Here is a 26,829-nt window from a genome sequence, read left to right on the forward strand (position 1 = left end):
TGTTTTGGTAACCATTATTACAATTTGAAAAAGGTTGACGGTAACAGATCGGTAGACTGTACCTGTACTATGTTTGTGATTGGCCACTATAACAGAAGAACTAGAATATTTATAAACAGACAGAGGTGTGCAACCATTGTGAGTGGTCACGGCTCCTGCCTCAACCAGCCGCTGTGACGAGAATTTGATATGCTATTGTCACTGGAGGTCAACTTTTTGTGTTTTTATGTACATAGTTATGTTTATCCGGTTGCGTATAAAAATATTGAAATTTTCAGCCGTGAAATATTGCTTTTTTCCTCCATTAGATTGGATAACTGTGGAGAAATCGTAGTACACCTTTGGCTTGTGGTTCCGCTCGCTTGCTTAATGCAAATTCCATTCACTATGTAACATCTACCTACTACTGAATAAACTTTTTCGTAGCTATCTTGGGCTTGGCGCCAATAATATTATTTACATATTGAATAAAAGTTTAACATTTAATGATACCTAATAGTGTCTGTTTATCATTTAAATTAATTTTAAATTAATTCTGTGTCTTATAGGTATGTAGGGGTCTACAGTAAGATTAGAAGTAGGTACCTAGTAGGTGATATAATGTAATGCTTTTACTTATATTATGGATATGAAGTTTGATGTGAAAATAAATAGTTGCACGCAGCGATTATACTAAATGTGGACACTAAGATGATCGCTATAAAACGGGCGCCACTGGCCATAGGGTCAAGAGGTTTATGGTCAATGTCGATATTTTTGACTTGTGCTATGAAATTTATGGTAACTATGGTATTACTTCGTTGTCAAATAATCGTATTTCTTGCATTATAGCTCGTAGAAATGGCGGGTAAATGAATTATATGTCGTAATCTCATAGTAGTTAGTCTCATGTAGTTGGTAATGATAAAAATATAAGCGTGTTTTATTTTGCGAACTGAAAATATATATTGATCCCAAGAAGAAGAAATATTTTTAATTAAAGTAATTTACTATTTCGTAAAACCCTACCGGCAGCACGGGTACTTATGTAGCTAATTTCATAAAAATCTATTAACATTTTTAACTGATTTCAAAGGCAAAAATTCAGTAAATATTGCCGTCATTTCACCTTCAATAAAGTACCATCGGCACCATATAGACTGCTATTTAAACCTAACCGACTGAGAAACTCCATAGTTGATAAGATCTACTATTCACTTTTTTACTTTTACTAATATATACATCTTAATAAATAGACAAGCGAACTAATTAAAATCTGTTTACATTCGATAGCGGAAAACTTACGATGCTTATAAGTTATCATTTCTCATTTCCCTCGCAAGGTCAATACAGTCAAGTTTGCAAACTATGAATATGTAATATATCTGAATAAGTAATTAAGGAAGTCGAACTCGTTAAAAGTTACGGTATTCGTCGGTCTAGGTCATTAGAATTCCGACATTCTATTATAGAGGTATTTCGATGAGCTTTCAAAGGTTGTGTTTTTCATTTAATTGGCTATTCCGGATAAACTACGTTATAAAATACTAAATCTAGTCATTAAGAATTCGACTACAATTTTGCTGTTTATTTGATAGGCACAATACTAGTACTTAGTCGTAGTAAAAACAAGTAATATAGTTAGTCTCATCATTCTGTTGATAAGTGTTTCTAGGTACCTACAGTTTATATTACAAACCTGATTGAATGGACACTTGTCCAGGATCTACTGAATCTGACTACAGTACTGTAGTACCTACCTAACTTCTACATCTGCCTGTGTTGTTCTAAATTAAATGTCTCTCGTCATATGTGATTAACTTCCAAGTAACATTGGATACAGAATTTATACTTTTAGAAATTACCTTTGTATATGTACATTGTATGATTGTACACGCAGATATAGGTGACTACTTCTCTCCTACATGTTGATAAGTGATGATGAAATCGGCTTATCATCCATTTCTACCGAGTGCAACATGATTTCAACAAAAACAATACAATGCGCCGTAGCCACAAGTATCACAGCCGTGTTCTGTATCTAATCGTCTGATCAATATGTCAACCGCTCATGGCTCATAGCGAGATAAAGTAAAAACATCAATTAGGCACTTTACAGTAACATCTAGTGGAATGGAAAGAAGGTCCACAATCCAGTGACATCGAAAACGAGTTGACAACGGCGAAGTTTTCCATATGTTTTATACCGATGACGATGACGACATACATACAATACCACTGTAGTAAAGTCGGGTTACGTACCTGTAAAAAAAAAAAGATATATTTAAGTAGAGCCTCACGAGTAGACATGTATGACTTAAACTCTACAGGGCAATAGTGAGGCAGTGAACCCTTCACTTGGGCTCATATCAAATGAACTTATCCTATCTGTCTAAGCCTTAAGATTAATAATAAAAATATGCATCGCCTCACTCAAAGGCTCTGTCCAAGCGGTAACATCCGACAGATGACGTAATGAATAAACATGTCAATCGACAAACCGTTGACAAAACGGAAACAATTGAAATAAATATTTAGATATTTAAGTTGCGTACCCTATGTTTACAAAACTCTTACAAATCATAGAGCACAGATGAACGCGATACCTCAAAATCCCACAGTAAAAGATACTAAGACATTACCACACTTAATGGAGAAGTCGAGTTAACGACTACCTTTTAATGAGTATTAAGGGTATTACACAACGCCAACGGTTATTTCTTGTAACACGTTTTAATACTAGTGCAACGGCCTCTTTATTAAAAGACCAATGGCAACACTCGGTCCGCATCTTTGTTTTGGTGAAGTTGCTTAAAGAGTTTTGCAATTAGTGTGTACAAGTTGTGTTGTGGAAACGTAAATAAAGTAATCAAGCAAGGCACAATGGGTCTTCATATTAAGTAAACCTGTTTCAAAATGTATAGGTAAACTCACAGTTAACGATAACTAAGTGTTAATTATGATGGATTAATGACTACAGTAATAGTAAATGTAGTTATTGACGTGAGTTGTTTATTGTACAGGTGAAATTTAAAGGCCTTTAAATGACACATATTTAAACGAAAATCAAAAGTTAAAAGTAAGTTAGAAAACGCAAATCTTTTTGTTTAACTGTGTTTATCCTTTATGATCCAGAACAACATAAATATAGGTTGTAAGATCCTTACTTTTGGACCATATTAGATTGCACCAGACTAATATAAACCCTATAAAAGTTGAAATTATTTTACTATCCAAGCTCAAAATTCTCGCTTAAAGTATGTATGTAACTCCTTAATCATTGAAGGCATTTAATATGCCACAGGTATTTGCATATAATCATGACAGTATTATATCGAACGCTTCGCTCTCAATCTAATAAGATACATCGTGTTATCACCTCGTGACATTATCACGTTGCTTTCTACGTCAACTCACATCTTCGCATACGGTCTTATAAGAGTTTAGTAGTCCACCTCTTTAAGCCCTTTTTATGTGACGCCTTATATAGAGCTATTATCTAGAACTTTCTGATCTGTTGTGCAATGAATTGGATAATGTTAGACGTGGGAATAGCGTTGAAATGATGAAATCTTGACTAAATGCAAAGGCAATTTATTTAGAGCCCACAATTAATGGATTAATTACTGTAATAGAAAAGCAGTCTGTGATATCTGTGGTATCTGTGATATGTTCTATAAAGTTTCAGAAGATTCACTATTTACGATGAATTTAATTAAATTGTTTATGAAGTGGAGTTACCCATAGATATTTAGTTTCCAAACAGTACCAATATTTCTGATATGGTTTACTTGGCTTGATTATAATCTAGACATGACTCTACATATAACTCATAAGGTTATATGTACACATCAAATATCCATAATGTGTAGGAAATATTATACTTTAAAGTGTTCTGTGCACGTACTGAGTATTAAGTAAATATATAATAAGTAATTTTAGTTTTTATTCATACGCCCAGGAATGCCCTAGACGAGAATAGAAACTGAAGCTAAGACATATTGTTCAAGAATGTACACATCGCCTGTAGTCATACGACGAGCGAACACGACGGATGCAATCATTGCTCTCACTTATTACACGTACAAGCCGGTCAACATATTGAGAATATGCATTGACACTTATTTACGATTGTTTATTACTAAAAGTAGCACTAAAACTTAAACAGTTTAATGTGCTCCGCCTAATCCTTTTGGATATAAATGTATTCCAAGGCTAGAGTTTATGTACTTACGTATGTTAGTCTACATGTCTCTAAACACATTACTTTTTTTTTCACACAAATATTGTTATGGACCAGTAATACTCAACTGACCACCGATTGCCGTTAAGGTTCACGAATTAATAAATTAGGCGAAGGTACCGTACCGTCACCATTCGACAAATAAAAAAATATTAATGTAGCTTACTTTTACCGTGAATGTATGACAAAATAACTCGATACATCCTTAATAGTACTACTGACCGACTTCCAAAACATTCAAGTGCAAGAGCACAGTTGGCAGCGAGACATCGCAATAACATCGCGGTTTTATAGTGCATGTATAAAGCTAAGTGCCGTACCGCATTTAGCAGAGGAAACAAACTCAAGGGCAATGCTCCGGCACAGCTGAGAGAACAGCGAGCTCAGTTTCAGTTCGACACCATCATTCCTATTATAGCTGTCCCATCAGGACCCTTCACCTTACATGTAACTTGGCTAGTTCATTTGTTTGTACATCATCATACATAGTACATATATACATCCCAACATTCGTACAGAATATTACAAGTTAAGGTACAGCGGGGCAAATCTCGACTGGGGTTCAATTGTAACTAATCCATTTTTCCATTATTACACTATGATGTTGAGTTCTACATGTATCCACTGAACACGCCTACCATATAAAACCGGTGGACACTATTTAATAATGCAAACATTGTAAAACATGGAAAAATGGACCAGTTACTTTTACCCCCCAGTCAAGATTTGCCCCGCTGTACCTTATAAGTAAACGCAAGGGTAGGAATCCCTAAAAAATATTAAGTACGGCCAGAACATTGCATGGACAATACAAGACTAAATTCAAAATTTTAGTACTGGAATAATGATCATTCAATTCAATTCAAATTCAATTCAAATCTTTATTGCGATCATGTTCATTTTATACAGGTGTTAGGTAGTAATATAGTTGGTACATGATACCCTGATAGGGCACAGCAAAATTTCTTACATACTAAAGTACATACATTACATACATTATATTTATTCATACTTACTTACTATACTATCCATACTAATATTATAAACGAGAAAGTGTGTGTGTCTGTTTCTTTGTCCGTCTTTCACGGCAAAACGGAGCGACGAATTGACGTGATTTTTTAAGTGGAGATATTTGAAGGGGTGGAGAGTGCTATAGGCTACTTTTTATCTCTTTCTAATGCGAGCGAAGCCGCGGGCAAAAGCTAGTATATCATAAATCTGTTATATTATTAAGGCATTTGTCGTCATTGCGTAGAGCAATCAGCATTAATGCGCTCAAATTGTCGCCATTGCAGAGTGAGGCATCTGAGCTTGCCTGCGGTCTGGGCTGAAGTGTGGCTAAATTTAATTAACTGAAATAGCTGCTTAATAACACTTCACCACAACAGTTACACGAGTCAGATGCCTCATGCTGTAGTGATGCTGACCTCGAGAGGCTTAAATTCCTTTAGTCTGCACCTTAACTTGAATGCCATAGAAATTCATCAGAAAGGAATATCTAAAATTTCGAATAATCTAGCCAAACCCATTTTTCTTTCATATGGTTATACCCGTAGAAAATAAATTTCTGACTTCCATTTTTGAAACAATAATGAGCTGAATCCGCAATCTAATGCAATTAAAAACGTTTTCAGCATAATGTTTTTTGTCTGAAAAAATCCATAATTGAATATTGTATTCCGAGTATAAAAATTGCTTTTGTGATGGATCCGTCCATACATGTTTTAGAGTGAATTTCTTATAGCGGACTAAGCGGACATTCTAAACTCCTGGGACCATAAGAAAGGTAGAAATCGTGTCAGTTTGAAGAGCAAGTTCATGCAAATATGTTTTTAATCAATCTATTCCAACGCCGCGCCGATTCAAACATACTCGTAGAGTATGTCATTTTAAATACCATATTCTGTGTAAAAAACAATGAGGAGCCTTAATTAGCAAAAGATTATGAAAAAAACCCATACTAAAACAGCACCTTCTTAACCTTAAGGAAGCCTTTAAGTAGCGTCTTATGATGAATCTAATTATGAATATCGATCTCCCTAATTTTGTTACTGTTTGGCCATCATATATAAGGGCAGTTAAGAGCAGCCAGCACCGAGTAGTCTCCCCATCCTCCTCGGGTTTGGTAATCTAAGAAGACTGGAGTAGTTCGTGCAGCGATTTTCTTCAGTATTTTAGTGATAACCATCCTGGACGGACTATCCTCCACCTTGAACTAAGGTAAGTATTCATATGTAAATGCAACCTGAAAATGCTGAACTTAATCAAAGAAAATTGTTAAATAACAAACATGCAAACTTGCAGTTTATGTATTACAATGATGATTTATTTAAGTTTCTGTTTCAAATAAGAGATAACCCAGTTTAAACATGCACAATATTAAATTATCCTTGATTTAGACTTTCTATTCAGCAATGTGAAGGTTGGTTCATTTAAATGATTTTTTAACATCAACTAGGGCTGAACGAATAAATACTAGCTGTACCTCAACTACTAATACAAAGCGACCTTCTGCCAGAATTCTTTGATAATCTTTTTCTTTATAATGATGTATTTTTTGGGCTGGTGGTCTAACTCTACGTAACATGTGTAAATCTTTTTAAATATCTTGATTATGAATGAAGTTTTTACAGAAGAATGCTTCGTGTTTCCAGGTTCAACTCAGAGATGTCACTGTCACTCGACATGGGACCGGGAGTGGCGGCGCTCCAGTCATGGGGAGCGCACGGCGGCGGCTTCGGCAACATGACGGTGGTCGACAAGGTCACACCCGACATGCTGCACATGGTCGACCCTCACTGGTATAATATTTAATCCCCCACACGATTCTCGAACGGTTTTTTGAAAGGAAATATTTAGTTCTTCTAAAATATTTTCAGGTACCAGTTTCCGCCAATGAACCCACTGTGGCACGGGTTGCTTGGTTTCGTTATAGGCGTTCTCGGATTTATATCGATTGCTGGCAACGGAATGGTCATCTACATTTTTACGACCACAAAGGTACTTTTTTACACATTTAAGGGCATTTTCAGAATTTGGGTCCCCCCAATTAGAAAAAGTTGTTTTGTTATATATAATTAACTCGCTCTCAATTTTGTGACGACAATTAAGCATAAAATATGTCTAAAAATTTACTTTTTTCACATTCTAAATGTAGATTATCGCTTAAAGTTTATGTAATTAACACAAAAACAATATTTTTATTGAAATTACATGCTTAATCATCGACACAAAACTGACAGTGAGTTAATTTTTGTTAACAACTTTCGCTAATTGGGGGGTCCCAAATTCTGAAAATGCCCTTAATATTGTTGTAATACCTTTTCGTTATCTATTTTGACTTTATTCAAATATGATTTATTTCTTACAGAACCTCAAAACTCCATCAAACTTGCTAGTGGTTAACTTGGCTTTCTCAGACTTCTTTATGATGGTATCTATGGCACCGGCTATGGTTATCAACTGTTACCATGAGACATGGGTATTCGGTAAGTGGAACAGAAGTGCAAGCAGATGTATCACTAAAGTTTTAAATTCATGTTTTATCAACTTTTGTTGATCAGTTTGAGTAAATATTAGCAAGCTTAAATACATATTTGTACGTAGAAATTATCGGTATCATCACCAACATCGAAATATTTTCAGGTCCTCTAGCCTGCGAGCTATACGGTTGCGCTGGCTCTCTCTTCGGCTGCGCGTCCATCTGGTCAATGACGATGATCGCTTTTGATCGCTACAACGTCATCGTCCGCGGGATCGCGGCCAAGCCCATGACCAACAACGGTGCCCTCTTAAGGATCGCCTTTGTCTGGCTATTCTCTCTCGCCTGGACTGTTGCGCCTTTCTTCGGATGGAACAGGTAAAGTAATATTTAAAATTTAAAATTTTTGTAATAAATAAATACTGTTCGATTAAGTTCAGTTGCAAATGATAATTTACAACATTGATACTGTTTGTGGTATCAGGTACGTGCCAGAAGGCAACATGACCGCCTGCGGGACAGATTACTTAAACAAGGAGTGGGTTAGCCGTAGCTACATCATGGTTTACTCCGTGTTCGTCTACTTTACGCCTCTGTTCCTCATCGTGTATTCATACTTCTTCATTGTTCAGGTACCACTGAATTTACAAAAATATGTTGATCTGAAATTTTGTTTTATATGTATTATGATATAATCATTATTTCTATACATATAGGCTGTGTCTGCGCACGAGAAAGCCATGAGGGAACAAGCCAAGAAAATGAATGTTGCCTCCCTCCGGTCCTCTGAGGCTGCCAACACCAGCGCCGAATGCAAACTTGCTAAGGTACTACATCGTTCTCTTCTTTGAGTAGCTGGGTTCAATTTGATTGCCATCTTGGAGCTGGTTAGATCTCAGAAAAACTGAACCTCTTATGTATTCTTGTGTCGGAAGCAAAGAGTAATTTTAGATCCATACATTATGCCCTTTAAAATTGTTCAGGTTGCTCTAATGACCATCTCGCTGTGGTTCATGGCGTGGACGCCCTACCTAGTGATCAACTACGCGGGCATCTTCGAGAACGCCACCATCAGCCCGCTCGCCACCATCTGGGGCTCTCTGTTCGCCAAGGCTAATGCCGTCTACAACCCGATTGTATATGGTATCAGGTAAATCCTAAATTGAACTAACGTATGCTCGTAGTATTTAATAAATTAAAGAGCAAAATTCTGTGGCAAGTGAAAATTTAAATATCTTACGGAATTTATATTTAAACTATTTTTTCTCTGATTGCAGCCATCCCAGATACCGAGCAGCGCTTTACAAGCGGTTCCCAGCTCTCTCGTGCCAGGCTGCTTCCGACGAAGCTATCTCTGTGGCCTCGGAATCGACAACCGTCACTGAGAAACCTGCTGCCTAAGCCCGAGTGACTCCAACTATTCCACACGAAACAAACTCTGGATTCAAAATTCAGAGCGAGTGTCGTGTGTGTATTCTAACAGCTCATGACATTAAAAAAATACAAAAACAACGAAGCAAAACGAATGTCATGAAGCTGCCCTCTTCCTGAGACTGCTCCTATTTAGATAGTAATGATGGACTGACGATGACTTGGCAACTTATTATGGACTGAGCATGCAATATAGACGCAAAGTGGTTGGACCACGTTAAACTTTGTGTTTTACTTTTTCCCTTTACCCTGATAAATACTTGTATTTGAACCTAATGCGAGTATTTTTTTTATTACAAATGGTACCGTTGTACGATATTATTCATAAAATCATTAGCTTGACATAACCGATTATTTAACCAAGTATAGGCCCTTAAAAGGACACAATCACGATTTATTATTACCAATTTCTTAAGATTTGTTCATAGGTGGTTCTGTGGTAAAACACGACACAAAGATGAATTGTATGACGTCAGAAGGCTTGTACATACATATATTGTCATTTATTATGAATTATCAAAACAAAAAGCAAAGATATTTTTTATACATATTACATTTAATTGAATTAGTTTAGTACAGGTATAAAAAGTAGCAAATATGATGATTTAATTTGACCTACACGTAGGTAAATTTGCCCAAGAAACTTGCACGAAGTAGCTAGTATGTTCCAGAAAATATATGAGTACAAGTCAAAACAAAAATTGGTGTGGGTGCTTGCTACCATTTCTTTATTATTTAATTCTAAAAGGCGTAGGTGTTCACTGTTTATCGGCCATCATAATCAAAACGTAACCACAAAACAATAAAGAATTATGAACCAAGAGGCTTCACCGTCTCTTGTAATGTTCTGCAACTAAAGGTTTCAACTGATCAGATCTTGCATATTCAACGGTCATATTTAATCGAAAGCAATATGAATAAATTATAGATGAAAATAGTTAATTAGTAATCTAATCTACCATTGACATGCCATCCATACTGATGCAAGAAAATTTACGTTTTCACCTTCAATATAGACTTGTAATCTAATGAAAAGGTAGTCGATTTAGGTTTTTAATGCAGGAATATATATGGTGATTGCTATTTATTGGCCCATGCATACTATGCATAGTAAATATAGTAATTGACCACTCCATAAAGAGGCAGAAAGAAATAAGGCAATAGAAATATTTAAAATAGTTAAAGGCACGCATAAAAATGTGAAATCCTGAATTCACAATGTGACTCGTACTAGTAAATAATTTAGTTAATAAAGTACAGCGGGGCAAATTTCTACATGTATCAACTGAACACGCCTACCATATCCCCCAGTCCAGATTTGCCCTGCTGTACTTTAGTTAAGCTGAGAATGTCGCGGTTTTGAACTGTAAATTTCAAAATGCCTATTCGTATGCAGTAAACTATGAATATTATGTCTTTATATCGTACGAGTAATTCTAGGACCTATAAACAACGTATCTCGAATCTAAATAGTACAACTATCAAGTAAAGCAACAGCGGGCTAACAAACATTACGCCCACAACGAATACACTGTACGTTATATCAGTTAGGTACTGCTTACTAAACGTAACTGTACTTGCGTTTGAACTTCGCAAAATAACACATTACTTATATTATTTGAATGTCAGAGAACTTCAAATGTTCGAATGTCAAATATCTGATCCAGTTAGTTCAGATTTTGAGCATTGGCGATTCCTGTTAGGTGTTAACTTAGTAAATGGCATGAATTATTTTAACTCTAGGAACTAGGTAGGTAGGTAGTCTAACTCAAAATTTTGTGGTGATTTTTAGGGTGTACAGTTTTAAACATCTGCAGTACAATAAAAAATGTTTTCTAGTCATGAAAAAATCATTTGATCCGCATTAGACTGATTAAGTCTATGGGCATGTCTGTTGATATTAGAGTTGTCATTTGTTTAATTCATTTATTTAGATTTATCTCTAAAGTCCGCGACGCAAAATGCGCTATCTTAGAAGATAAGCAACTGGGTAAACAGCGAGTTATCCGAGCTAATGGATCGAGCTGATTCACTCGGATCAGAGAGTAAAGGTGTCTGGAAAACTACGTCTGATATGATATGAGCATTGTTTCCTACTTGCAATAATGTTAATGTCTATGTCTTGGAGGGTTTGAAAAAGTTTTATTCGATATCCTGACATTATCCCATAGACATGTTTGGCTAAGCCAAAGGAAAATCGGCTGTGTGTTGGTAACATTCTTAATCTTAAAATGCTATTATTTCTCCCTGTCTAAACGGATCTAATCTGGCCTATGCTGAGACATGAAAAATAGAAAACAATACTAGGAAATGTCAATTTCATATCTGCAGATACAAAGGACGTAATCAACAAAGCCGCACAGCCATCCTCATAAATCGCAGAATATCGTCTGGTAGCTTACTCCAGTTTACGGCGAAGTTACAATCGCGCGCGCCGTTATAAATATCTCGCGCGTAAGCGCAGAGGCTGGTAACCATGATTTACCGCGCCAATAAAAGCCTCGGGACCCAGTGTGAAGATTTGCATAATAAATGAGCCTTTTGAAGACTCCATTTTGCTCGATGGCGCTGATTGTCTTGAATGTTTATATTATATTCTGAATTCACTAGTGAGTAAATAGTGACATATCTGTCAAAACACGTCCAGATATAAAATTTGGATTTAGATTGGAAAACCCAGAGATCTCGTAAAAGATCGGTCATGAGTGTAAGTCTCAGATCTTTGGGGTACAATGATAGCCACCACATCATCTCAAGTTGCGATTCGTTCTGGCAAGCCCTTAAGAATCTTTTGGGAACCTACGGGCACAAATTTCACAAGATTATTGATGACACTGACAACCTTTATCCACATTTACTTATAAATATAAAGTGAAAACCTATATGTATGTGTTAATAAACCAATGTCAGCCTTTTGTTAGAGTTAAGGCCAGATGTGTTTCAGAACTCCTTCCTTATCAGCTGATAGCCCATATTTCCTCACTACCCCAGCAAAAGCAATAAACTTCCTATTGTACTCCTACAACAGCCACTCCGGATCTTGTCAGCTCGCAAATGGCTCTGGAATCAAGATAGTGCCGATCTTGTCAGCTCACAAATGGGCCTAGAATCAAGATGGGTTACTGGGCCTGACCGCAAGGGAACCTATTGTCCCTGCAAATCACAGACCACTACTCACGCTTCAATTAAGGCCACGGTGGCAGTTATTGAGGAAGCCAGATAATATAGTGCTGCGGCTCGTATCTCACTCAATTGTGAACACAGAAACACGACCCTATTTCAGGGAATTATATGTTAAATTTGAAGCGAATTTAATAGGGTAATACGAGATGAATGTGCTACAATTGTCGTACGTAAAATACGATGTTCAAAACATTTATTGCTTGCCGATGGTAGCAATTTCTATTGGGCTATTGTGTTCGGGCATTTAGCTACTTTTCATACTATTAATAATAAGCTATATTAAAATTTACATTGTGATTGTCCATTGAGTGAGGTGTATAGTAAGTCTTGATTATGATCAGAGTAAAAGCTGTCTATGCTTCGGAAAAATAGGGTCTATGTAGCGAACAATAATAGGAAAGGAATGAGAACATTAACCTCATACCTGTATTATTTTATCTACGGCAGTTAAAAGAATTATAAATACCTTCTCGAAAAACCCTTACCTAAGATAGCTAAAGCTAACTCTGCGTGATACTTGCAATAAGAAGCTGTAAGAATGCGGATCATTTTAGAACGACACTTTTTCACACTGTTATGTCCAAGTCGGCCAGTCAAGTTCAAACAGACTCCTCACCATGTCACAAAACATATTGATAGAGAATATCATAGGCATGTGATATCTGCCGAGTGCACGGTCACCGAAGTCCTAGATCTGTCAGGTTAGCGGTGCGCTCTATTTATACCAGCGGCGCCGGCGCAGGGCTGATCCGATCACTTGCCGAGGGCTAGCGAGTGTAAGGCTCACCAAAACCAGTATAAGAGTACTCTTGGTAAACGTATACTTAGTTACCGATCTACTAGTCTTGTAGTCCCTGGAATAAAATAAGCTACGCGCGCGTAAGCTGTAAGAATACCCGGCCAGGATGCGGTTTATCTCAACGCCATGTGACGTGTTACGACACTGTTCACCGTTTACAGGCGAGTGGCTTCCGTGGAAAAAGCAGGAAATAAGACCGTTCAATGATAATTTTATATCAACACAACAATGTTTTCTTATGTTAAGATTAAAATAGGTCAAAAATAAATGTAGATTGCATGCAATAAATAGAAAATCCTAAAGAGAGAGATACCATAACAATACAAAATATATCTACATGAATTATGGAGTTTGAGAGCATAATTTTATTATGAGCTAAGTGTGTTTCAATTTAATTTATACTTATCTATTTGTCTAGTCATTCATCCTATCTAATGTAACAGTGAATATACGAGTATGTCCATTTTTATAAGAATTTTATAGTGTAATTCCCAGCAGTTGGTCTAGATGTTGTAATCCGTGCACTGAGTCACAGATAAACGATTCCACATTTATTTACCACTTATGGCGGTACTTCGCAGTTCATAATTCTTAGCTATTTATTGCCCACGACTTGAATCACGAGTATAGGAAGATGGTATAAATTGAAAGCGCTAACGGGGAATCGCCAACGAAAATGCAGCCCAATTTATTATTTCTTGGCATATGTATTTCTTTCTTTGTAAATGACGATCTTTATTGGGAGACACAATTATTTTTATTTAGAATTTATTATGTAATTTTTGACGATCATGATGAGAAGATAAACATAATTTTGACATGATGTATCAAAATTATAGTGTCATTTTTATCGTGAAATAATAGTTATTTGTTATACAAGGGGGCAAAGTTGTATTTTAACGCCGAGTGTGGAATTAAAATAGAGTAACACGAGAAGTAAAATACATTTGCACCCGAGTGTAACACAAAACTTTTCCCCTCACTATAGCGAGGAAACTACAACCATAAATTAAATATAACAAGATCAACTTTGCGACCGCCTACCGCGCTCACTACCACACATAGCGAGGAAAAAAAATGTCTTGTAGCTTTCGATTATACTTGTAACGTTAAAACTTTTGACATAGTTTATCAAATTGACACTTCCATGCCAATATAGGTGGCAACAAGGCATTTTTTGTGGCCATCAGGTGGTAAATCATCTTAATTACTAGATTTTAATTTATGCATCTACTTTCCAGTATCAATTTCATCTTTATTACTAGATTCATCTACTTTTATCAATTTTAAAGCAGTTAATTTGACTTTATTCAAGGTCAAATTACTTTACCCACTAGTGGATAAAATGCGTTTTTACCCGCTAGTATTAAAGGACAAAACAGTGTGTTTCCGAGCTAGTGAGGAGAAAAGAAATATATCTATCTATCTATCAATAGGTACCTACCCGTACTTAGAAAAAATTGAACCAAACATTCTAAATGTTCCATCATCCACTAATAATAAGAACTATTATAGTATTAACCACTCACATGCTTCCAGTACCTATAGAGCTACGAGATTGCACCGATTGCACGCCTCTGAATTGCTTGCAGTACCTAGCTGTGGCTACATAGCTGAGTATTGAAATGTTTGTGTTTGACTAATTTGATGTCGAAGCAATTTAGAGACCATTTTATGAAAATCCAAATCACGTGAGTAGTTAAGTAGGTATTGGTTTACGACTGGCGCAGGAGTTTAACGCTATAAACAACTGGAGTCTCTATCTCCGCCGAAACCGCTTATCGCTGTCACTCCTGCCTCGTGCAGAGTCGTAAAGTAAGGAACGCATGACGACCTTGCTCGCGTGAAATATGACGCGTGCGCCGGTCACCGTTACGGTTAACGGAATTAAAAGTGCTCTAATTATCTAGCCAAGTTCGTATAGAAAGTTGTGAAGTCTCGCTGGCCTGAAATAATGCGTTTTGACGTTCCTTTCGGTGCCAAACCGTCAGCGACCAACCGGTACCATATTCCAAATTCCAATCCAAAATAGAAATCTTGTATTGCCAAAGTACTACTAAAATTCATGGTGAAATTTGGGGAGCTTTATTACTCTACTTAAAATTAGGGAGTCTTATTTTCACACTTCAAAGAAAACTATACAGTTATAACCAATGCCCGTAAATCTTGTCCACAAACGGCATCGAAAACCATAACAATCATAACTCGCCTATCGTAAGTTCCATTAGTCCCATTTAGCCTGATTATTAATAATAGATCAATAATAATCAACTGCTTCATTTGCCTTTATAATTCTCTATTCGTATTCAGGCCAAGCTTATTAGTATCTCGGATCGGGTATCCTATCGGTCTGCGTTGGTAAGATTATATCTTATGCCGTTTTAAAATATTACTCGTATTATGGATAATATTGAAACTTTGTTGTTATATTGCCTACAGGTACTTAAAGTATGCCATGTAAATAAAAAACAATAAGTAGGTAAGGTACTTACTCACTTACTTGCTACTGCATCTCTCGTAGATAAACCTAATAAAATAAGCCCATAAAACTGCCAGCTGAGACATTGTAATAGAGCCCTGCTGTCATATTGACAAATTTACTAGGTATTTTACTCATAGCATAACGTATAGTACGTACCAAGTGTGCCAAAACCTATTTAGGGAGGTAAAGTGAGTTCTATCGCCGTAAGTCTTTACTTAGCGGGGGCCCAGTGTGCCTTCCTGAATTTGCTGTATGTCTAGAATTTATCTTAGTTTTGCGGGACCGACTATTTATTAGGCCTGCGCAAACGTAGCGCGAACTGGGGTGTGTATAATCGTATAATTGGGCGAATCAACTTTTTGACCGACATTTTTGGTGTCTCTGGCGTTACTCAAAATGTCTCTGGAGTTACGAAGAAATCGAACTTCTAATGAACAAAGTTTCAGTTTATTGGATTTAACAGTTAGGGTTATGTTTTAATATACAGGGTAAAGTGAAAAATACCAATAAAATTCATTATTTAAGGGTGAAATTTCACAACTATGTTAAGAATGTGCGGACAGATTTGAGTCGGTCAAAAAGTTGATTCGCCCAATTAACAAATACCATTGGATATAATTCAGAGCTCAAGTCACTCCCGAGTTTAAATGACATTAAATTACCCAAATGAATACGGACAGTTAAACCAAAGCCATCAATAACCATCGGTTACGTAAAACTAAAAACCGGTAGTTTTAACCACAGCGTAATGGTACTTAAAGGTAATCGCTATCGGTAACTTATAAATAGGGAACAGGTCAACAGGAGCCAAACTCATTATTAGGAACATTATAACGGAATCAATAATCCGCTAAACTCATTTTTGATGATAATATGAATCTTAATCGAACGAATGAAATCATGTTACAGAGTATCTACTTTTTTGGTAAATAAGGTAAGGTCATGAATGTCATGATGCGGGTAACTTAGTTATCTTTAGAATTTCCAAAAGAAAAAAAATAGAAACTACTTGTATATGTATCAGTGGCGTGGCGTGGCGTGAACATTTTCGTTGGTAAAGCATTTTAGGAAACCCGTAGGGAATCGAGTTGTATATAAGTAGATGCTACGCCACTGATATGTACATATGTAGGAATTCAGACGCATAATGCAAATCAGCGTCAATATTTATCTACGTTTATTTCTAACAAATCACGAATGGCCTTTTTGCTATTGGCACAAGATCAGTTGAAGAATACAAGCCAAGGGTACCTATTACACTCAGTAGTTACTACACAAAACAATAGATCAGTAATTTGGTTTTTTTATTAGTCAGAGAGTTGCTCCATAGACAAAAGTAATAATGACATGAAGTTACACAATTTAACTCCAGCAATTAATCACTAATCAATGACTATTGACCGAGCCTCACTAGCCTCAGTTACGTCAAAACTGGCAGAACTATGGAGGCGAGGCGTACTCAGAAATGGAAGATTTGATACAAATGTGATTACCTATAAATCCCATAGAAAATCATCGTATAGTCGTTACGTTGGTTGCAATGTCAGGCCTTCTTTAGTTAGGTATCATCAATTGTTTATTACTAAAAGTTATTGTTTTGTGCACGAGGAGAGCCTTTCAATGGCCTTTCAAGCAGAGGCTTTCAATGTCATTATCTGCCGCCTAATAATAGGAAACTGTGTAAACCTTCGTTAAAATATCTAACAAGGGGTTGATTTGCAGGTATAGATACGGTGAACAGAAAATGTGTGCCTTTACGCTTTATTGATAGGCATCCCAGCTAAGTTTGGCAGCGTTTTTGACAACCTCGGCGGTGTAAATAGCAAATTTTACACAGTTTAAATAGCGTTTTTACATCAAAATTTTATGAAATTATGACTTTTACTAAATGGTTCTCTCACACTGACCTGTTATAAATGTTATATTGTATATTTAACACTGTGTCCCTGTCACACCATGTTATATAACATTTATAACAGGCAGTGTGGGATCACCATTGCCCTAGTAAGTTGTCTTAACTGTATTAGATAATCACAGGGTCCGATTGTTATTGATTTCCGAAGGAAATATCAATGGCATATGATGCAACATCCATACCAGTGCGTTATATTTGTCTATCACATCGAGTATCAGATTGTTATGTTATGGTATTAACGTTTCTGAATAAGCCGCGGAGGGTCCATAGCCGCAATTACGATAACCGCGGTAACGGTAAGTAACTAAGGTTTGTCGGTTCATTGTCACAGTTACCTTGTTTTACGAGAATTGCTAATTAGACAAATGAGCGGTGGGCTCCGTGAAATGGGCTCTCATCTGTGGTCTGTTCTTTCTGAGATCAGGAAAGAAGAAATGTTGAGTTGTAGGTAGGTACCACAGAATGCCGTAAGTTTAGTTTAAACAATTATCAAAAATACACCGTTATTAAAAGTTACTCAAATCTGTTAAATATGTTTTGAACATTTCGTCAACGTCAACTCCGGACTCGATATGGTATTCGTAAGATATTGTCTTAACCGGAACCCTTCGTGAGCGATTTCGATTCGCACTTGGCACGTTTCTTAATTCCGTGAAATAGCTAATTAAGTTGGTAGACCTATGCTAATGAATCTAATGAGTGGGTGTTTTGCCGTTTTAATTTAGTATCGATGGAATCTAAACCTGATGACTATAGGAAACAGTGGATTGACCCGGACAACCCACGCGATGCAAATATTTTAAATAAATATAACCAAAGAAACATTTTTCTTCAATGATAGCATGGCTAAAATAGAATCAGCAATTATGTGTCACATTTTGGTACCTATTCATAAACCCGTGTTTAATGAAATCAACGTAAGGTACAGCCGGGCAAATTTCGACTGGGGGGGCAAATGTAACCGGTCCATTTTTTCCATGTTTTACAATGCTTGCATTATTAAACAGAGCGTCCGCCGGTTATATATGGTAGGCGTGTTCAGTGGATACATGTAGAACTCAACATCATAGTGTTAATGGAAAAAAATGGACTAGTTACAATTGTCCTCCAGACGAGATTTGCCCCGCTGTACCTTAGGTAACTTTTTTAAGTGCACTGCTCATTGTGTAGGTGTAGGTATTATTTAAATATTACATATAAAGTGTTTTGTTTTTCAAATATGAATTACAATAATGTTAAGGTTCAAATGTCGTTCAGGGCCCTGACTCCTGACAGTCCTGACACTCATTTTTGAAAAAACTACTTGTATGAAACTACGAAATATGTTCGATATAAGAAAACGCAAATATAAAAATACTTGCAGTACTGAACCTGCATACCGAATACACAACCCCATTAGGTAAGCGTACAACACAAACTACAAAGTTACAAACAACCATGTGTGTGGTATTCTGGGTGGGTACTGACAGGTCAATGACAGTGAAACAGTGACTGTAGTATGTAAGCAAAAATAGAGCAGTGCCCACTCATGGGAATTATTCAAAACAAAAGGCAATGTATGGTTCCATTTGACATTCTAGTTACAACTACAATAAGGCGCTGCTATTAAAGATTGTACCTAAATGCCGATTTACGGTTTAGAAAAAAATACACTAAAGGCATTTCAAAACAAGTTTCAACTAGGTACCTACTAGTACTAATATTTTTTTTTTAATTTATTTAGGCAACAAACAGTCATACAAACAATAATGTGAAAATACATGATGTGTTAATAGACCTTGAGTGCCCTAACTTAAACATATTATATTCTTATCTAAAATATAAGCTACAAATATAATATACATGTTATATATAAAAAACTTTAACAACCCGTTTTAAAACAAAACAGCAGCACATTACATGCTAGATTTATACGATCGGTCTGCATAAAGTTGGTATAAAACGTTCAAAATGTCATTACCGGAGTCGTAAGAAACATGTATTATGTGAAGTAAAATTACTAAGTTACTATCCCGAGAATTGGTTTAGCTTTATTTTATGTTTTATATAGTGTAGAAACAATTTGAGCAACGAGTAGTGCACTGGTGGTTTAGCAACTACTTGCGCTCTCTTGACTTGCAAGTTAGCGAGTTATGTATCTTGCAATGTAAATGGGGAACGTAAATAATATCTAAACTTGACCATTTACGATTTTTTGACAATTTTGACCGCTATGCGCTGAGATATTCTCCTCCAGGACCACCAAGTTGAATTCCTAAAATGTTGAAATCCCGAAATGTTGACTTTCCCAGAATGTTGATTTTTTTCAGTTTCGCAAAATGTTGAATTCTTATAACGTTGAAATATTAAAAAGTTGAATTCTCAAAATGTATACTTTCAACATTTGGGGATTTCAACATTTTAGAAAGTAAAGTTCATATTCCTGTAATCTTTTTTTAACATGGGTACTTTTTTTTGGTCCTAATAGGAGAAAAAAATTGTAAGAGTTTTGAATGATTCACGGTTATTTTCATTAGACTTATATTGACCGGGATATAGACCGTGATTACCTTTTTGATTTTTGTCGAGCTCCCGATATTTCGACGCAGTTGCATGCATCATGATCACGGAAAACTGACGAAGGCGGGTGGATGTTAAAGTTGTATAGACAGCGCGCGATCTACCCTCCTTCGCGCGCGTCGGCTGCGTTCACTTTCAGCGTTACCACTGGTCGCGTTCACACTCGATGGTCTGTCCAAACACACTACACTCACAGTGTCACTACGTTTGTTCAATTCTGACTTCACCGGTTTTTTACACAAACAAATCACTGGATTCCATACATTAGATAGTTTGAAGCCATCCTCACGATTGAAATTTTTATATTTGTGAATCTCAATGGCTTCTCTTACCAATCTCGGTATGTAGTGGCGTTCTGTCGAAATTACCTTAGGACTATGCAACTCGATCCAATGATTTGCACCCGACTCAATGATCATTGGATCGAGTTGCATAGTCCTAAGGTAATTTCGACAGAACGCCACTACATACCGAGATTGGTAAGAGAAGCCATTGAGATTCACAAATATAAAAATTTCAATCGTGAGGATGGCTTCAAACTATCTAATGTATGGAATCCAGTGAAAAAAACCGGTGAAGTCAGAATTGAACAAACGTAGTGACACTGTGAGTGTAGTGTGTTTGGACAGACCATCGAGTGTGAACGCGACCAGTGGTAACGCTGAAAGTGAACGCAGCCGACGCGCGCGAAGGAGGGTAGATCGCGCGCTGTCTATACAACTTTAACATCCACCCGCCTTCGTCAGTTTTCCGTGATCATGATGCATGCAACTGCGTCGAAATATCGGGAGCTCGACAAAAATCAAAAAGGTAATCACGGTCTATATCCCGGTCAATATAAGTCTAATGAAAAAAATTGTCCCAAGATTTCCAGACATTTTTGGAATTGTCCATCCCATTACCGATATAGCTATGAAAAAATGGTAAACGGAATGGAAAACAAATCTTGGGACAGTTCCTTTCTCCTATCAGGCTATCAGGATTAAAAGAGTCCGCGATTCTTTGAAGAAATCACATAAAAATTACCAAATAAACCAAATACCGTTTAACACTAAAGACCTATTTAATCTTTCTGGTAAAGCCCATTGGTTGACTGGTAGAGAATGTCTCAAAGCATTAAGTTCGCCATTTATACTTCTGTATTGTGCAATAAAGTTTAAATAAATAAATAAAAAAGTTTAAATATGCCCTGAAACTATATAGCATGTAACAAAAGTCAATAGGGTGCATTAAGATAATTTCGATATACAGAAATGCTCGGGTAATTTTGAAAGGGGAATCTTGATATGATGGAAATAATGGCGATTTTTATGTGACTTTCGAAATTAGACGACGTTCGAAATTATCCCAATGCACCCTACTTCAACAGCCGACAAGGTACCTGTAGACAATACCCTGATTGCTATTTAAGCGGAAAAAATCGAAACTCATTTTTTTTGGACCCCTCCCCCCTATGTCACGCTTTTTTGTATCGAACAACGAAATTTTTTTTTCGACTTTTTTTTACTTGTATCGCACTTAGGGTCATTAGTAACCCTATCAGCTGTATGTTAAAGTATCACTCGGGACCTTTGCTACACCCTGTAGGTACCTACTGCAAATTCAATCTTATGGAAATTCGACATTTTAGGGTTCACCATACCGCAAAATCAACTTTCTGCAAATTCAACATTTTAGGATTCAATAAGCTGCAAATTCAACTTTATGCAATTTGGACATAAAAAGAACTCAACAGAATGCAAATTCAACATTTTAACATTCAACATCATGCAAATTCAACTTTTTGCAAATCCAACATTTTAGAAATTCAACTTGGTGGTCCTGGAGGGATATTTGACCAAGCACATTGAATGATTGAAATTATTTTGAGAACTGAGGACATAGTGGCATAAACAGGGGTCAATATCGAATACCTACTTAAAAGCTAAAAAATGTTTAGGATAAACTATCTTCGTCAACCGTCCCAAACATCGCTTTTTTATTGGTAAATTAGAGGAATCCTTGAATTCCGCAATAAAATTATAGCATAATTATTAATTATGATTTAATGACAGTATAAAGGCGACGTTACATTCGACGGCGAATTTAGGGTAAGTAATATTGCCTTTACTCGGGGTGTGTTTATAAAAACCTCTAGATACCTAGGGCGTCTTTTGACTTTGACAGAGCTATCCTTCCCTCTGTAGATCCGCGCTAAAGGTCGGCGGCGCACCGTTAGAGGCGGGTATTTGGGTCGACGCACGCGCCGGTACAGTATGCCACAAGGCGACGGGCAAAAGCGCGAGCGGAAGCGGTGTCGGGAGGGTTTTTATTTATTTATAGATGGATGTTCAATTCATTGAGGGGAATATGTATCTACGATTCTACATGACTTTTCATCTATCTAAAATTACATAATAAAGATTCTAAAGTTGATTTTAAATTTTCCTTTCTTCTTTAACTTATAACATGATTTTAAATTCTAAGTAATAGGTACCAATTCCACGTTACATTGAAAAGTCTGATGTTTTTTTTAAACTATTGATTGGTTTTGTATTACGTGCCAAGAGTAAATACGTACTAATATGTAACATACCACTTTCATTAATAGTCGAACATTTTGTACTCTGTGGTAATAGATGTACTTAATGTGTAGTAACAATCTAGAAGTGTTGAACACAACGTATCACAACAAAATCATCAGAAATTTTGGTACAAAGACGAACTTGTCGTCAATACTATAAGGTATAATTATTGTGCATACTCATAAAAGAACAAAATATGAACAAATATTTCCTAATTAATATATCATTTCTCAGTCTTGGTCAGATCGCCTTTCTCTTGCACCACACGGCACAAACAGTAATCTAGGATGTTATGCGTTATGTGTGCGCCAGCGATTGCGACGGTATGTGAATTATTCCATAATATAACGTACGGAATGGACGTTTATTTATTTTTAAACGTATACCTATGTGACATACAGCTATTTAATCATCAGTGGGTCAGAAGTAACAAATCGATATGTGTGTACTTGTAACGTTGTGTTCCTGTCGTGAGTAAGGTTGCCAAAGCTCAATGAGAGTACGTGCATGGCGAATTTATGGATGAATTCATTCATAATTTCTCCATGCAATTTTGCAGCTCACTGTGCATGGACTCCTCCTAGCCTCCTGCCTACGCATATTTTTAGTTTGAACTACATACCAAATACATACCGCCCGGTTTATGTCCTATATGTAGGATAAATGTAGGCACAAGACTAGAGTTGCAAGCATTCGTCCATAAACTACGGATACTGCTTACCATCATCGGGCCGTACGCTTATTCGCCACTGACAAAGTTTAAAAAATGTGTTTGAATAAACACATTTTTTAAATACGTTCCACAATAGAAACGGAAATAAGGAAGTAAATTGTTTCTTATGTGACAGGCGACGGGCGTGACATTTAACATTTGACATTCAATAGCAATCTCGATAAATTCCGTACCGTGTCTACAAAATAATGTCGTTTTCTGTGCCCTGTCAGTCCTTCCTGTCACGTTAGTAACATTTATGTCCCTGACATAAGTTCAACTAAGACATGGAAAGAATGGCAAGATACATTTTTAGCGCACTGTTTTTTATGCAATGTAAATTGAAAGCATTGTTTAGTATAATACTTTTATATTCTCTTGAATGATTTTGAATACAAGATGAATGAAGAATCATTACCAACCGAGCAAAATTATCTACTTCTGGAAATGAACCAATAGGCCGACAGGTGAAATAAAAATTGGTTTTTTGTTTTACTAGGTTTAAATTGAAAGTAAAAAAGCTCTAGAGTTGTAGTATTGCAGTAATAATCGGTTGTATATCAATAATTATGACAGTTATACAAAACGGCCTATACTTAACGCGTTAATGAGTGGTCGTTTTATAACTTTATAGCTTTACTAGCATGCAATGCGGGGTCTATGAAGCGGTAAGCGTTTTATTGAATATCATACTACATATTAGCGATGTACCGATGTATATGCACGAATTATGCCTTGTACACAAAGTTGATTTCTAACATAATTTGAAATTTTTAAGTATGCTCATTCCTTCTGTCTATTCTATTATTTTCCGTGACTCGCTCGTAAGAAATTTTCTTAAATATGAAATAGTCGAACTTACCGATTATTAACAAATCACCATCCAAAGTCTGACATCTGTAAAAGAAAACGCACATTAAACGTCAAAATTCACTTTCTAAATTCAAAATGAGCGTTAAAATTCACTAACGAACAATAGAACGCTCAAATATACAAAAGAAAACGGGAGCGGGTCAGGTCATTCAATCATTCGTTTCGTTCGGTCATCGTTTGGAATGAATGACATTGAGCTATTGAGAGGGCAAGGACGTAACCTCTGATCAAATTCGAAATCTAAGCTTATCTATATCTACATTAGTCGGCAGGGCCTGCGGTATGTACGACGCCGTCGTAAAATAATTAGGATTAAGACGCTACGGGAGCGAAAATGTTAAAATGGTAAGGAGTCCCCCTTTCAATTTGGGAATTTTAGTTAAATATACTAGTGTTATTAACTAGATTTATCGAAAAAAATGACCATTAAGTTGAGAGTTGTTCAACTCAGTTAAAAGATATTGCGAAAAAATCTTTAAAATCGAGGTTCCGCTCTGGACTGTTTCCTCCTTCAAAACTTATTTAAACGGAACGAAATTTGAGAATCTGAATAACAATGAAATAATCTGTGTCGGACCGTTTAGATTTTTTGGCTAATTGTTACCGATAATACCGATCTTGAGTATCACACCTTTTTTTAAGCCATATTGAAAAAGGCCGTTTTTAGAAGCTCGAGCTTCAAAAACGAGACCAAAAATGACATGCACGTGTGTGCATAGCTTAATGTAATGCTTAGTGTAACAATGTAAGTTATCGATACAGTCATTATGAAAATGTCAAGCCCTAGCGTAAACTAACAATTTAGGTTTTTACACAAAATATTGAAAATAATTGACTATTTTGATGAAATGCACACAGCAGAAGGAAACCTAATAATGGACTATGTGAGCTTCTAAACACTTTTAAGCTATTAATTTGACAAAATATCGTAAAGAAAATTTCAATCGGAAGATCATAATTACCTTTGAAATGAGTATTTCAACGGGTTATTTGGCCCTGTAACAGAACAATCTAGTACACTGCACGACACCATATTTTACACATCCCTTTTTATTACCCCAACCCCCGAATTATTTATTATTTTGAATATTTTCAAAATATGTAAAAACAAAGCCGCGGCCGCTGTCGGACTCAGAAATGGTCACGTTTTGTCATTGGTAGTCCGACTCTTTCTCACTCATGGGATGTTCATATACGTGACGGCTTCTCTTTCGCACACTTCAGCTGTCTTTAAGCGTAAGCGAAATGATAGGTCTGTGAAAAAAATCAAAACGGTCCGACGCAGATAAAAATAATAATAATCTGTGTTGAAAAAATCATTGCTCTACCTTCAAAAACCATGGAGGAAATAGTCGAGAGCGTTTGTATGGAGAATTGACCTGTATCGTATCGTCTTAATATAAATAGAACCTAACATTTTCCATACATTTTCCCCATGTTTTACGTCAAAAATGTAACACTTACGAAGAAAGTCTTGTTCAAAATTGTATCTCGTATGTACATACGGTACGTACCGTAGACATATCTAAAGGATCGTATACCGGTCGCTTTGGATAGGTACTTAAACGGATAAAATAAGGACTTATTAGAATATAGAGAACTGCAATGTAGAACTCGACAGGACAGACATAAAATAGGCTACCTTAGTCAAAGTTATTGAGTTTCTATATTTCATGTCATACCCATATCTTTCCAGCGAATAGAAACCGATCATTAAGCATCTGTGCCAGCATTCATGATTGATAACGATATTTACAGGCATGGTTGTCTAATAGAGGTCGTCTGAGGTGCCCCTACACTCATACAGTTATAATTATGGCTTTGAAATCTATTCTACGAAACAGCTATGACTTTGGTTGATTTGACTTACCTAACGAGGGATTAAGCCCCAGAAATCATTCTTTAATCTTTACTTACATGCCAGTCCAGTAGCTCTAGCTTCCTATACTTGACATAAAAAACGATTCGCCCTAATTGGGTAAAAATGTCTAATTTAAACCCAAAAAGTTCGATATCCCTAAATAAAACAAACCCATTTTATGGGTTGGCTCAGTTGACTGAGTGTTCAGTGTTCACTCTCCATTCAACTGAAGGCTGAATTTATTTTGAGTTCACCTTTTTAGGGCCTTCAAAGGATTGCTACTGTTTTTGTGCCCACTTGGCGCCACTGTAGACGTCAGCCTGCTATCAGTATGTAATTGTATATGGCCGGGAAAATTTGATGGCTGATTTGCATTAACGCCTCGTGGCTTGGCTTGCGGCTTTTCTGGCCACTCACATGCACGCCACTGTAAATTATCTATGACATTTCGAGACCACCATCACTCTATCATACAGTAGCGCCTCTAGCGGCGAATTCACTGGCGTTAGCCCTCATTGCTGAGGCTCTACTGTCAAATTCAAATGTATATCGAATTAGGTGAACTAGCGCCGGCTGTCGCTCGTGTCGTGTCGTGTATCGTGAGTCATCTAGTCGCGTTTTTCCCGTCCGTCGCTCGTCTAATTAGTTTAATAGCGTCGCATTGGGGACGCCAGTTTGTGGGACACCAGGATTTTATTGCTTGTCTGTCAGAAAAAACCAACACCAAGCGCTACGTTGTAGACTACC

The 26,829-nt window shown here is 36.5% G+C and overlaps 2 protein-coding genes across 4 annotated transcripts in view; one reads left to right on the forward strand and one right to left on the reverse strand.

Moving 5' to 3' along the window:
- The window catches only part of LOC125227825 (LIM domain only protein 7), a 152,376-nt gene that overhangs the window by 92,140 nt on the left and 33,407 nt on the right, over nt 1-26,829 (reverse strand). For all 3 annotated transcript variants that reach the window (XM_048132216.1, XM_048132208.1, XM_048132192.1), the window contains exon 2: nt 24,211-24,245. The gene's annotated coding sequence lies outside the window, so the exon portion shown is untranslated. The remainder of the gene's footprint in view (nt 1-24,210; nt 24,246-26,829) is intronic.
- On the forward strand, nt 6,307-9,356 carry LOC125227921 (ceropsin-like). Its single transcript, XM_048132329.1, has 9 exons — nt 6,307-6,442; nt 6,877-7,023; nt 7,102-7,222; nt 7,593-7,710; nt 7,868-8,081; nt 8,188-8,335; nt 8,420-8,530; nt 8,687-8,853; nt 8,981-9,356. Exons 2-9 carry the CDS (start codon nt 6,890-6,892, stop codon nt 9,102-9,104), a joined length of 1,137 nt encoding a protein of 378 aa, XP_047988286.1. The 5' UTR covers nt 6,307-6,442; nt 6,877-6,889; the 3' UTR covers nt 9,105-9,356.

Source organism: Leguminivora glycinivorella, chromosome 1, assembly GCF_023078275.1.
Source record: "Leguminivora glycinivorella isolate SPB_JAAS2020 chromosome 1, LegGlyc_1.1, whole genome shotgun sequence".
Lineage (NCBI taxonomy): Eukaryota > Metazoa > Arthropoda > Insecta > Lepidoptera > Tortricidae > Leguminivora > Leguminivora glycinivorella.

Bases quoted from the DNA above. Each gene is read 5' to 3' on its own strand.
- LOC125227921 (XM_048132329.1), top strand. From the start codon at position 6,890: ATGTCACTGTCACTCGACATGGGACCGGGAGTGGCGGCGCTCCAGTCA. The intron at 7,024-7,101 runs GTATAATATTTA...AAATATTTTCAG, and splicing joins CACATGGTCGACCCTCACTG to GTACCAGTTTCCGCCAATGA. The intron at 7,711-7,867 runs GTAAGTGGAACA...AAATATTTTCAG, and splicing joins CCATGAGACATGGGTATTCG to GTCCTCTAGCCTGCGAGCTA.